We start from the raw sequence: 13,046 nt of genomic DNA, 5'->3' as shown, positions 1-13,046 counted from the left end.
ACAAATCCCACGGTCAGACAGCACATTGCCTGTCTGCCAGCCCAAAGGTGGCCAAAAAATGGCTTCATGACTTACTTTCGTGAAGTGAAAGTTTCAATGAGTTTCGGTGCTGTTGAGATTAAGGACAGCTTCTGTGGTGGGTTGCCTGAGCTGCAGGGTAGAAAAAACCACAACTTAGATCACCCTTAACTAGGGTGAAAAATTATGGAAATGGAAGTCCCGTAAGTATCAAAAATTACGGACTGTATCACCTTTGTGGAGTGACCTGGTATGTAGAAAAGGGGAATCTCTCTCAAATTAATGATATATATTAAGGCTGGAGCTCAACATTCTCTTTGTGTTGATACGTCAATCACAATTACTCTCAGAACGTACACTTTTTGCAGTAGGCAAAGCAGCAAATAATCGCTGTGTTACCTGAAATAAGTGAGGGACGAGTACTTGCCAAACTGTTATCAATTTTCCGACGGTCTTAGAGGATTTTAATTTCTCCTGACCCTATGTAACATCTCCAAAAGCATTGAGAATATCTAAGATGCATAGGTGCCACCAGAGACATGGTGAAGAAGGCGACTGCTGAAGGTGGGTGGTACTTTGAGTGGTGTCGCTTTCTGGTTTGGACCATCCTTCATGGGAGAAATCGCTACTGAAACAAGGACGTGGTTTGCTCTGGCAAGCCTGGGGTTTATCGTGGTGCATTTTCATCTCTCCGTGGGAAGTCTTCTCATCAGCTCTGCCTCACCACCTGAGGGAGCCACTCACGTGTGTGGAGTGGAAACTCATCCTGCAGAAGGGCTTGGTTATTGAAAAGAGACCAGCAAATTTGGGCCAACCTCTGTCCCAAAACAGGCTTCCAGGTCAAGGCAACAACTTGCAGTGCATTTGTGGGTGATGTTTGCTCTACCATCTGGCCCAGCAGCCCAAAATACACTGGAGACATCTCAGCCAGCCCCAAATCTACCAAGCAGAGACTTGCTGCTGCTCCACACGCCCATTCTCTGTCTCTCTTGCCTCTCTTTTTATCTGCGGTGCACAGCATGCCTGTGTTCCTCTATCAATGTATCAGGTGAGAATACCTCATCTAGAGTGTATACATTACCTAATAAAATCCTTCTTATTTGGGATTATTGCATCAAATTTTAATTTCCTCACTCGAGTAACAGCATGTCAGCCAGCCCGTCAGTGAAGAGCCGATAGAAGGTGAAAAGAGTGGATAAACTGCAGCAAATTACCGCAAACAGATCTCTATCAGCCCTTTGACTGGAATTGACTGGAATTAAGAAGTGAGAAATAGGATTTTTTTTTTTTTTTTTTTTTTTTTCGCCATGGCAGCTTTCTGGAGCGCTACCCCCTCCTCCTCCTGCTGCAAAGGCTGGGCCGCGCTTTGCCTTTCAAGTCCCTAATCCTGTAAGGGAAGAAGAAGGAGAAGAAGAAAAAGGGGTGGAGGGGCACGAAAGGGGAGAAGTGCCTTTGTAACTCTTGTTTTCCTCGGGTCAAGATCCAGTAGCATAATTTAGAAGTGTTTTGGGCACATGCTTACTCGGACAGCAAGAAGAAAGACATTTCTTATCGGGCAAAGGAAGAGGACACAGCAGGGAGAGACTTTGCTGTCCCTGGAGGTGTTGTATCTTCTTTTTTGATGCTGTTTATCATCCCAGCATGGCTCAGACATCTCTCCCAGGGCACCCGAGTGCACCGAAGCTGTCTGGAGCTGTGACAAACTTGCCGATGTTGCGTTTGTCATCTTTTTGAGTGTCCATCCTCACGGTGGCTGTAGACTGGATAGCATCGTAGATGTTCTCCAGACAAGTCAGAGAGGAGCTGGAGTAGAGGATCCCTTTCCCCGGCAGAGATGTTGATGAGCTGATAAGCTTGTCCAGGCAGCATCCCGGCTTCACTTTTGGGGGCAGAAGAGAAGGAATCCACTTGCTAAGAGACAAGCTGAGACCCATGAAAGTGTGTTTTATCCTGCAGGGAGCCAGGTGAAGGCAAGAGAGGGCACAAACCCCACCGGTGCTTGGTCCCGAGACCAGCAGTTGTATTCCCTTGCAACAGTATGGTACAGGTACACGTCAAACATCATTAAAACAGTTTTAATTCTTCAGCACCATCCCCCCTCTCTTCAAAAGCTCCTTGGGTTAAAGAAATAATGTAGAATCAGTGCTATTTTTGCCCTAGAGTCTCAATAGCTCCAAGTTAATTCTTTCTTACAATATTTCCAGCCCATCAGTGTGAACACTTTATTAAAAGCTCAGGTTTTTATTAAAAAAGGATTGATTTACCCCTGCCCCTCTTAAAAAAACTCTCAGATTTTGTTTGGATAATGTGCCATTCTTTATTTTCTTTGCCTTTCTTTTAAGCATAGGCTTTTCCAGATTATTACTTTTCTAAACCTTCTTCCTCCTTCCCTAGAGGAAGAGAGTTATTCTGTTCTGGTGCTTCAGTCTATACTCACCACCCGTGTCCTCCCCTTGCAGCCGCTGATGTCTGTGGTAGGCGGGCGAGTTGTTACTTGCTTTAAGAAATATCAAGAATATTTGGGAGTTTTCAACAGCTGCGGGTTCACACCACAAATACATGGGGTGAACCCTGGGCATAGCTGTTGGTGCTGGAAATCAGCTTGGGGTTTCCATGAGTAAGTGGAAGCCTTGCCAGATGTGTTTGGCTAGAGATGGTGGGGGAGATCCCCTCCAGTTTAGGGGTGCAGATCCCCTCCAATTTAGGGGTGCAGCTGGCTGCCTTTGGGAGCCAGAGCACAGCATGTCCTGCCCTTGCTGTGCCAAAACCTAGATAGTGATAGGAATAGTGTTGTGGTATGGTAGGATTTTGGAAGAGAAATTGGAAATTGTTGAGATGTGGTTGGTGAGAGGTCAGTTTTTGTCATGGCTGTGACCAAGGGTTTGGTTTGGGGTGTTCTCCCATTTCTAGTCTCTCTGGTTCTCTCTACTGGTACGGGGGACATCACAGGTACTAAGGGATGAGTATAGCCTATGTGTAGTGTCATGTTTTGCATCACGTCATCTCCCATCTTACTTAGACACATACTGAGTGATTGCCCTTCGTCTGCATGAGTTGGTACCATTCACTACAAAACCAGAAATTGCCACCAGCGACATGGATAAACATTATCCTTGTCCTGTGCACTCGTTCACCCTCTTCCCCAGAAGAATCGAGGTTGGTCCTAAACGTCGTGTGGGTGCACAGGGACGGATCATCCATCCCTGGGAGCTGGGATCTGCCAGTCTTGTGGATATTGAAGCCTCTTGTGAAGGAGGTGGCAGGAAGGATGGAAACCAAGCGGGCTGTGAAGAGGTGGCCAGGTCCCTGCTGTGGTGTGGTTCCAGGAGAGGGCATCCAGGAACTGTAGGGAGCTCAGCGTCACTCTGGCACTTGTTTCTCAGTCACTGGTGACACATGTCTCATCCCCAGGATGGGCTGGTGAAGGGGCTTGTGGAGCAGAAGGAGACACACAAGGTTGCAAGAACAGGAGGAGACCCAGTCTTAGAAAACCACGGGGTAGAAACCATCCTCACTAGCTTGCCAAGGACCAGGAGAACCTTCCTAGCAGCCCTGCTTCCTGGGATCGTATACCTGGATAATTTCTTTACTATGGATGTCTCTATAGCATGTGCTGCTGACGTATCCGAATGAGATTCCCCCTCCTCCCCTCCTGAACTTTCCCGACTGCAACATCTGTGCTCATCCTGTTATCTCTCCCAACAGCCCTTCCCCTTGGCTCCTACGGGAAGGACCTTTCCCACAGATAAAGCAGCCACGGTGTCGGCGGGCCGATTGCTATTCCTCGGCCATCGCGGGAGCCCTGCCTTCTCCCGCAGCTGCCTTCCCTTTGCAACGTGCCGCACAGCAGGTGACACTTATCATTCCGCAGTGCTCCCTCGCTTTTTGACAGGCGAGGAGTGAGCCGTCAGATGGACCAAATGCCTTCACCCACCGCCCCTGCCACGCGGGAGCTCCCGCTTTGCCGGGGAGCAGAACGGGACTTGTGCTTGCCCCGTGGGGACAGCAATTTAAAGCAGAATACACCAGGGGAGAGCACGCTGGATCGTGTGCCTCTCCTTTTTTTTTCCCCCCTCTGCTTTGCCTTGCTTTCCTTTCCACATCCCTTGTTCTGCTCTCCTACTTTTCTTGTGCTTTTTAGCTATCCTTGCTCCTATGGAAAGGACAGTTATTGTCAGTGATTTAGAGGCTCTCTGGCAGCTGCTGAGCCTCACCAGCCGAGTGCTGCTCAAAGGCCAGTGACCTGGGATTTATGGCTAATGTTCTCGGTTAATAACGTGGATTTACTTAAGGAGTCTATTGAAATGCCCTCAGAGATCAGGGAAGGGGCAGCCTGCCTGGCCCCAGGAGCATTCTTTATGGCTGGCAGTAGCAAAGCGTCTCCATCCGAGCCCACATGGCGGAGAGAGCCAGGGAGACAGCAAGTTCTCCCTTTCCACCGGTGATATTTCTGCAGCAGCTTTTCCCTTTGGCCTTCAGCTGATGGATTGCAGGGCAAAGGCAATGCTGCCATCCCACTATGCTCCCTCGTTAAATATGCAAACGCCTCTGTTGACATTTCCTTTGAGGGCAAAAAAAAAAAAATTAAAATTGCTTCTTTTCCCACTGTTAATAAACCAATGAAAACAGGAACAGCTGAGTTGTAAATTTTTTCACACTACATTAATTACGTGCACGTGCCTGTGTTTGTATTCACATGGGCTCACTGCAGTGCGGCGGGGGAATTACAGCTTATGGACTTGACACAAGTGCATGATGTTTTTATTTAAAGACCTGAACAAGAATTTGGGGTCACTCATGTTCTTCATTCATTTTGGGGGACTCCTGCCCACATGGACCTTTCTGCTGGGTAGTAAGAAATAGGTCTGTCCTTCAGGATGGAGGATGAGGTGGGTGAGCTGGCAGTTGCAGAAGATCCTGCCTGTGGGCAATCCCCTGTTCTCAGCATCTGTCCAACCTCTTCCTGAAAGGTTTCAATTAAAATCTCTGCAGCTCCCTTAGTTATGCAGCTGGATGCCGATAGCCAGTGCAAACATCTCTCGTTGCCTGGGGTGCCTTGTTTGGAGAATGCAGGGGGAGAAGAGGACCAACTGAAATTGAGAAGACAATGGGAGATAAAACTGATGTAGTGACTGGTGATGAAACTCGTGGTGAGAGGGAATTGTTGCCTTTGGTTCTCAAGGCGCTGCAGAGTGAAAAATCTCTGTGATGGAGGAGTGTATGCTTTTGCTGTCAGCCAGAGCCTCTCTCCAGTCCCTGCAGACACTTGTCATGGTACAAACCTCCTGCAAGGTCAAGCTCAGCCCACTCAGTGGTCCAGTTAGAGGAGATGCTAGTCCTGCCCTTAGCATCACGAGCTACATCCTGGGGTGGGTTAGCAGAGTTTTGCAGCTTGCACAAGAGTGATGAGCTTGAACTGCTCCAAGAAGTAGACATGGGATGTTTCCATGACATGCCTTGTCCTTGGACAGGTTTTCCTAACAGGTGGCCCTTATTAAGAGGTGTGATGCCTTGGTGGGGCACCCTGGTAGCCCCAGCAGTGCTGGGCTGGGGTGGCTGTAACGTGTCTTCTCTCTCTCCCCAGGGTACCACTGTGCGGATGATCACGGCGATTGACCAGGACAAGGGCCGTCCCCGAGGCATCGGCTACACCATTGTCTCGGGTAAGCGACAGGGGGACGTGGTGGGGGCCCCAGCAGGGCCAGAGGAGCTTTAGCCCTGCCATAAGCCTTTGTACCTCCTGTGCCTGACAAATTATATTTGGCTGAGTTTCTCCTTGACTGTGCTGCTGTTGGAGTGCATCATTCCTGGCATCTCCCTTTCCACGGGCAGCGGGCGTTATTTCTAACAAACCTGACGACATCTCCCAGCGAAACCTTTCAGTCCTAATGATGAGCCAGGCATGTTCTGCCCACAAACAGCTCCGCTTCACGCAGTGTCACAGAGCAGACCTGCAAAGAGCCAGGCGTAAAACTCTTATTGGCAGTGCGGCGGTTATTGTTTGGGGAGAGAATGGCACTGATTACAGGCTGAACAGCTCCCGGCGGTTTCTGCGGCGTTTCCCAAAAGCCTCTGTGCTGGGCTGTGGCCTCTCAAAGTATTGCCAGGGCTTTGCAGGCTGGGAGGTGGGGGGCCAGTCCCATGAGGATGTGGGGCTAGAGAATGGAGCTTGATTAGAGCGGTGGAGTCTCTCTGGTTTCTCACAGCCAGGTGGTTTAATCCTGCCTTCTCAGAGCAGCTCCGAAGCCCAGGAACCCTTCCCAGTGTGCGTGGGTAGGTTGCTGAAGCTGCTATAGCCGATCACACGTGGGTCCTTGCCAGGCAATGCTTGGCTCCCTTGGGACTATAGCTCAGGGACCTCCCTTTGTGGGTAGGTTTTCCACATCGGTTTGACTGTCTCTGAGGAAAAAAAATATGGCTTTTTAAGGTTATAAGGGAACTAAATTTCAAAGAAATGTTTATCTGTGGTGCCTGGTGCTGAACCCTAATCACCGTGTGATTAATTTTAGGGACACTCTCCCTGCAGCCCCGCAAGCCTTAAAGCTCTTTTGTCAACCTTTCCTGATAGCAGAAGACCCAGGGGCAGGGCAGGCTGGGCAGGCGCTTCTAGTTAAAACCTACCTGTGTTTTGGAAAAGCTAATTTTGGGGTCTGGAGCCATGTCATTTAAGACACCCAGAGGTCAGTGAGCCTCTGACAAGTCCGAGGCAAAATTTGATGGTTCTTGGGCTGCACTCAGGTGCTGCTTTTGTTGGTCTGTAACCTGGAGACAGACAGACTAGTTGGGTTAACCCAGGAGCGAGGGGCAAGCTTGGTGGGTCTGGTTTGTAAGTCTATTTCTGGCATTGCATTTGGGGAGGAACTTCACAGCAAGTGCCTCCTCTCCCTGCTGTACCACACGCTCTGGGTGCTGCCTGGCAGCTCCTTTGAGCTACACGTGCAGAAATAATTTTGCAGCTTCTCTTCCTCAAAGTCTGGCCGTTCCAAACGCTCTTTTAATCAGCCTCTAAGGTCAAGGTGATTTCACCCTGACTTTCAAGTCCATTCATCCTGACTGCAAGTATCCAGGTCAGTCTGCCTTTGAAGATGCAAGGATTATTTATTCCTCTAATTCCCTCTGCGATTTATTCTAATGTTCCCCCGGCAGGAATTAAATAAGAGATTCCCCCAAATTGCATGTGTCAACCGGTCAAAGTGCAGCAGGGACTTTCTTTTGACTGATATGGGCCCTTTTTCACTGGAGGCTGGTCTGAAACCTCAACACAATTTTGCAGCTGCCACTGAGCTATTGTGAGGATGGCAAAAGCCTTTAGCTTACAGAAACCTCACCCAGCTCAGAGCCTGAAGATGATCAGCAGCTGGGAAATCACCTTTGTACTGTTTGTACACCCTCCTTTGGGCATCTGTTGGTGGCCACGGACCGTTTTTCTGACTCAGGATGGGTTGTGCTGTGGGTATCTAATTTTCCTTTGTCAGCGCCGGTGCAATACAAACAGGTCTGGGTTTCCAAGAGCCTTTATTTGATGGCTTAAACCTACAGAATCAGGCATGCAATCTATAGAGGGTTAATTTGCTAATGCAACCATCTACTCATGGTCATGTCAGGCTTTCTGCTCATCGGGTGGTCGTGGCTGCTTTACCGAATCCAGAAAACCGAAATTTGAACCCTCAATTTTTACCTGGAGTGTTCCCGCGCGGTCTTATTTTTATATTTCTCTTTGGTTTTCACGCAAAATAGCCCCTTTGTGAGCATCCTCTGCTTGCTGCCAGGGTAGCCGTCGCCCTGGCTGTTTTGGCCAGGCAGAGGGATGGTGACAGGGAGCCAGGTGTGCTGTGGGAGCCTGGTGACAGTGGGGTGTGGAGTGACGGGCAGGCATTCCACTGCAAACAGCCTGGCGTCTGCTTGTGTATGCCAAGAGCTTAATCCCTGCTCCCGGTCCCGCCTGGCAGGGGGCAGCTCTCGTATCGAAGAATCAGGCAGAACACATCAAAGCGCAATTAAAATGCTTTGCGTTATTTTATTTTTGCCCAAACATGAGAATTGCAGAGTGTTTTTGTAACTGGCCAGGAGTTCTTCTCCTGTCGGCAGCAGTGTCTTGCAGAGCGGTGGTGCTGGGAAGGATCAGCCCATGGATGGACAGAGGGACGACTGCAGGCACCTGCTGTCACCTCCTGCCTCCTCCTCATCCTCATCTTTGGCTCCAGGTACAGGTTTCCAAAACCCCTGAAGCCGAGCGTCAGGATGCTCTGCTTCCACTTTGAATTGAGTTGCTTGCCAGAGGCAGAGTTTGCCTCTGGCTGCGTTGCGGTCAAGATGTATGGCTGAGGGTCAATTTTAAAGAAAATGTGCTTATGGGGCAAACGGTTTCTTTTTCTGAAGCCAGTAGGAGTGTGAGTGCCTCCCCTGTTCTGTTCAAGGCATTCTCTTACACTTGCAATAATTTGATTTTTGCTTTTTAAAGATGTTACCTTTTGATGTCTGGGATTCCAGACACGGGAACCAGCTGCTAGCGTGCCTCCAAAATCCTGCTCACTCAAGGCAAGCAATTTTTGGGGGAGGCAGGTGAAGCCTAATTAACTTGCCATTATCCTCAATCACTATGGTAAAGGTCAGCGAGCAGATTTTGTGCGTGAGCTGGTAAATTTTTATGGCAATTTTGCAAAAAAACAGTCTAAAATATGGGAATGGGGAAGCAAATTAAATTAGAAACCAACCATAAGTAAAAGTGAAAATGGCTGTTGGAGGTAGTAATTATACCTGGCTTATCAGCTCACTAACACGAGGGTATGTGGCAGTGATTCTGTTCCCATTTCATGGCAGGGATGGGAGATGTCTCTCCCCATTCTCCCAAAAGTTCAGGCACAGGGCTCGCACATGGCTGGTCTGATTTTACCAGCTGGAGTCAAATATGCAGCAGTGAGAGAGCTGAAAAGCAACCCAAGGCATTTATCGTTCCTTTGGTGTTAATATCTAAAGCATTGGTATGATTTGGAGGCGGGGTATAACAATTAATTTGGAATTGCCGGTGTCCTATTCAGCTCCATCCCTCGGGTAGCTGTACCTCAGGATATACTGCAGCAGCTCTTATTTATACGACTATCTCCAGCACAAGGTCTTCCCGTGACAGGAAAACAATAAAACTAAAAGATTAACCATAACCACATAAAATAAGACTTAAGATCTAACTTTATGCCACCAGCTTACAAAGCTGTTAAGCCTGAAATGACGGAGGAGCGCTGGTTTGGCTGTGTCACGGCTTTGGGTAGATGTTCTGTCGGGGCAGAACAACCTGCCTGCTGCCTTCACTGGAAATCATTTCTACATCTTATAGGGAAAAAACATTCAATTATTTCTCCCCCTTCTTTCCAATTGGAGTGTTTCAACCAAATTAAAACATGCACTTTTTCACCCAGCGCTTTGCAAGGAGCGCGGTCACCGCCCTGCAAAAACCCGTTTGAAAAAGAAATCTAAATTGAGACCTCGCAATTCGAGTCCCTTGTACCAGCAGGCTGGGGGGTGCTGGGGCTCCCATTGCTCCAAGGGGTGTTTCTGCTGCTTTTCTCAGGAAAACAGGAGAGTATAGGCAGCTGGTGGCCAGTGCCCCACAAAGTCCCTCCCTCCCCGTTTCCCTGGCTGCTTTGACAGGTTGGAGATGCTCAGCCGCTGAGGTCAGGGCTCTGCTTGAAGGACGGATAATTAATCCAGCAAAGTAATCCACAGTTCCTTTTTCGGCAGATTTATGGAGATAGCCTCTGTACCGGGAACTCTGCCTCATCATCTTTCATTTCCCAGGCAAAGCGAGTGACTTGTTGTATAACACGAACTGTTCTAGATAAGGCTTTTCATTTAGGGGAACTCTCCGGTCTAACAGAGATTGATTTTCCCGGTGGGAATCGGAGGGCCCTGGTGCTGGTGGCAGGATCAGCCCTGCAGACGGCAGTGTGTTTTCACATTTGCTGCTGCTGGGGTGTGGGGAATCCTTTTGGCTCCTTAAGAAAAAAGATTTTTATCTTGAATTAAATGGCAATTTAATTAATAGGCAGGAGGGGACTTTGGCCCACAAGCTTGTTAGGAAAACGTATTGTATGACCGCAGTCTTGCGCTTTGCTCGCTAGCAATAAACTTTGGGTTTAATTTATTTCCAGGACAGTCAGGAGACTTCATGTCTCCTGACAGGAAGATGTGAAGGTGACCTGTGCTGCTTGGGCAGGTATCAAAGGGTTAAACCCAGGGAAGAGGTGCCCAAAACTCAGTCTCTGCCTGCCTGACACATTTCAGCTGCAGTGATGGATGGGCGATGGGAGATTGCACAAGAGAAATCCATACGTCCTTCGTCCTTCCCAGGGCTTGGAACATCCTGCAGGAGAGAGGAGAGGGAGCTCAGGGCTTTAGGTCGGGTGAGCTGCTGCTTAGGGCTGTTCATAAACACTTAGGGCATTTGTTTTTTTTACAGAATTAGTTCTTTTAGGAGACCGATGCAGTTTCTGGCAAAGCGCTCTCTTCCTAAAGCTGGTGCATCCCAAGGAGAACATGAATTAAAAATCAGTATTTGCACAATGTAATAGAAGTGTGATTTACAAAAGCAAGAGGGAAGCATGTCCACAAAGAATTGCTCTCTGTCTTCCTTCTGGTTTTCCTGCTGAGGAATAAAATATCACATATTTATGTATATATATGTAAAAATCAGTGTGGTAGCTCTCAGAACATGTTTCACACGGTCTTAACAGATCTAGAGTACCCTGCTGCCTTCCATTTGAAAGTGCAGCACGAACCCTTGAGGTTCCTTGAGTAGCCCAAGAGGTCTCCCAGCCCTCTGTCAACTTCCTTCATGTTTTGACCTGGCTTAATAAAGAAAGAAGAGCAAAGCAAACCACTTCCCCGAGTCCCTTAAACCGGACACCAGGGAGGATCCATCGAAATAGGACCCGTTAATTTTAATATTCCCATTGCCGGTTGCCCTACATTGCGCTGGCTTTTTCCCACATTTGGCTTGCTCAGTGAACTACCAGGGTGTTAAAGTCCTCATAAATCACACCTGCTGGGAGGGCCTTCCAGCGTGATTTAAAGGCAGCCATCATAGCAGAACATTTCTGTAGGAGGACACGCTGATGGGCAGAAAAGTGCCTCATGCCGAGTTATTCATCAAAGGCTGTTTTTCCACCCTGCCAATGCAAGAGGATGAGGTGGCACAAAGCAGAGATGGTGTCTGCGGCCACAGCCCGTCTTTTCTTGGCTTGGTTGCTCCTCATCTTCCTCCCTGCTGCTAATGATGCTTCGTTGTCATGTTGGCATCTTGCTTTGGCTCCCTGGCAATTCAGAAATCACTGAAAAGAGATATGGCTGGGATAATGGTTCGCATGGCAGGTGGTTCCCCAGCAAATGGTCTTCGGTAATTAAAACTATACATTCTTGTTTATGTGTAAATATGAAACACAAGCATATTTTTGTTTAATTTCTGGGACTTCCTATTTAACTTCCTGGGATTTAATGTATATTCACGATGTTGGCAGCCACTGGAGAAGGATGAACCTGTGCTGTCTCTGTTCACGTTGGGGCTAGAGAAAACAACTGCTTCTGAGATGGTTTTAAGTGGAAGATTTTTCTGAAAGGTGTTGAGCTTGGAGATGTGGGGGCTTTGTTAAAAGCTGATTTAGGCTTGTTACCAGGCATATTGTAGTGTACTCTTTTCATGCTCTCCTAGTGAGTCTGCCTATTGCTGTGGGAGAGGCAGGAGAGGAGATTTTTGGGTCTCTCAACCCAGACCAGGCATGGTTGTCATTAGAAAAGTGCTAATTTTATGTGTTTGCATCCTTGGGCTGTGGAGTGAGAACATATTCTGCATCTGCTGTTCCAAGATGGCAATGCCTGGACCAGCCCATTCTCTCTGGGAACGCATGCAGCCTTCTGCACCATGTTTATTAGGAGAAAATCCTCTGCGAGCTCAGGTGAGGCTGAAAGTGTTGCATTTACAGAAAAGAGCTGCAAATAAACATTTACGGTGGCTTTCCCTGTGTTGCTCTGCTTGGCTTGACTCACTATCCCGCTGTTGGCCGCTCTCCCATCACAGGTTTTAGGGTTAGATTCATGGAAAGAGGAAAGGTTGGGAGGAAAACAAGCCAGGGCAGGCAGTGCTGGTGATTTGCCTTCCCTTTGAGGCACTGAGCCTGGTTTAGAGGATGTGGGAGAATAATGGTTGCGGTCCAGGACTCAGCATCCTTTCGTGTGATGGATTACACTCGGAGCAGGAACCTTTAAACTCTGCGGGCTCTGTTCTCTTCTCTGGTACCCAGCAGCAGCTCCCGGGGGCTTTGGGAGGGGGATTGCACCGCGGGTGATAAATCTCTCCTTTTATTTTCTCATACTGTACATTTGGTTCTAAAAAAGGGAACTGTGTGAGCATTTAATCCGAGCTTCTTTTGTGGCTCTGCAAGATCAAAAATTCTGCCGGTTGTGCTCGAATGGGCAATTAAATCTTTTGGGGAAGATACTAAAAATGCTTGTTTGCAGAGCGGGCGTGTGCGGAGGAGTGCTGGCACACAGCGTTAGGCTCGAATTAGTCGTCCCAGAGAGAGAGATCTGGGAAGAACAAACCAAAGTCCAGAGCAGAAGGAATGGGCACTGTTTCCTAGAGCACTTAGATTTCACACCGAGTGAAGAAGTAAAGCTCAGGTTGTCATAACCCCTTTTCCTTTGGAAATAACTTGTTCCCTTTGAATTTAAACACTGGGTGAGGTATCCGCCCTGGCGTGCTTCCCTGCATATGGCACGGGAGCAAAAACTGAAGGTGAAGAGCAGCAAGGTGGTCACGGCAGCTGATGGGCTATTTATACGATGATAACTGTGTCTGTTGCTGACTCTATGAACCACATCCAACAGCATTTATTTCGGTGCCGAGGAGCCCTGACAGAGCACATTTTGATTAATAAATTATCCGACGCAAGGTATGTGATGGGTTCCCCTTTCACATCTCATGAAAGTCATCCGCTCCAAGTTCAGCGGCTTGGCGAGGATGCGGCTCCTCAATACAA

At 48.3% G+C, this 13,046-nt stretch overlaps 1 protein-coding gene across 1 annotated transcript in view; it reads left to right on the top strand.

Moving 5' to 3' along the window:
• Positions 1-13,046, top strand: part of CDH23 (cadherin related 23) — a 193,365-nt gene that overhangs the window by 86,902 nt on the left and 93,417 nt on the right. The window contains exon 8 of the mRNA XM_065638593.1: positions 5,603-5,681. Within this exon, the coding sequence (XP_065494665.1) occupies positions 5,603-5,681 (79 nt within the window). The remainder of the gene's footprint in view (positions 1-5,602; positions 5,682-13,046) is intronic.

This window comes from Caloenas nicobarica, chromosome 7 (genome assembly GCF_036013445.1).
Source record: "Caloenas nicobarica isolate bCalNic1 chromosome 7, bCalNic1.hap1, whole genome shotgun sequence".
Classification (NCBI taxonomy): domain Eukaryota; kingdom Metazoa; phylum Chordata; class Aves; order Columbiformes; family Columbidae; genus Caloenas; species Caloenas nicobarica.
Note: the sequence above shows the minus strand (reverse complement) of the source record. Positions and strands in the feature narration are given on the sequence as shown.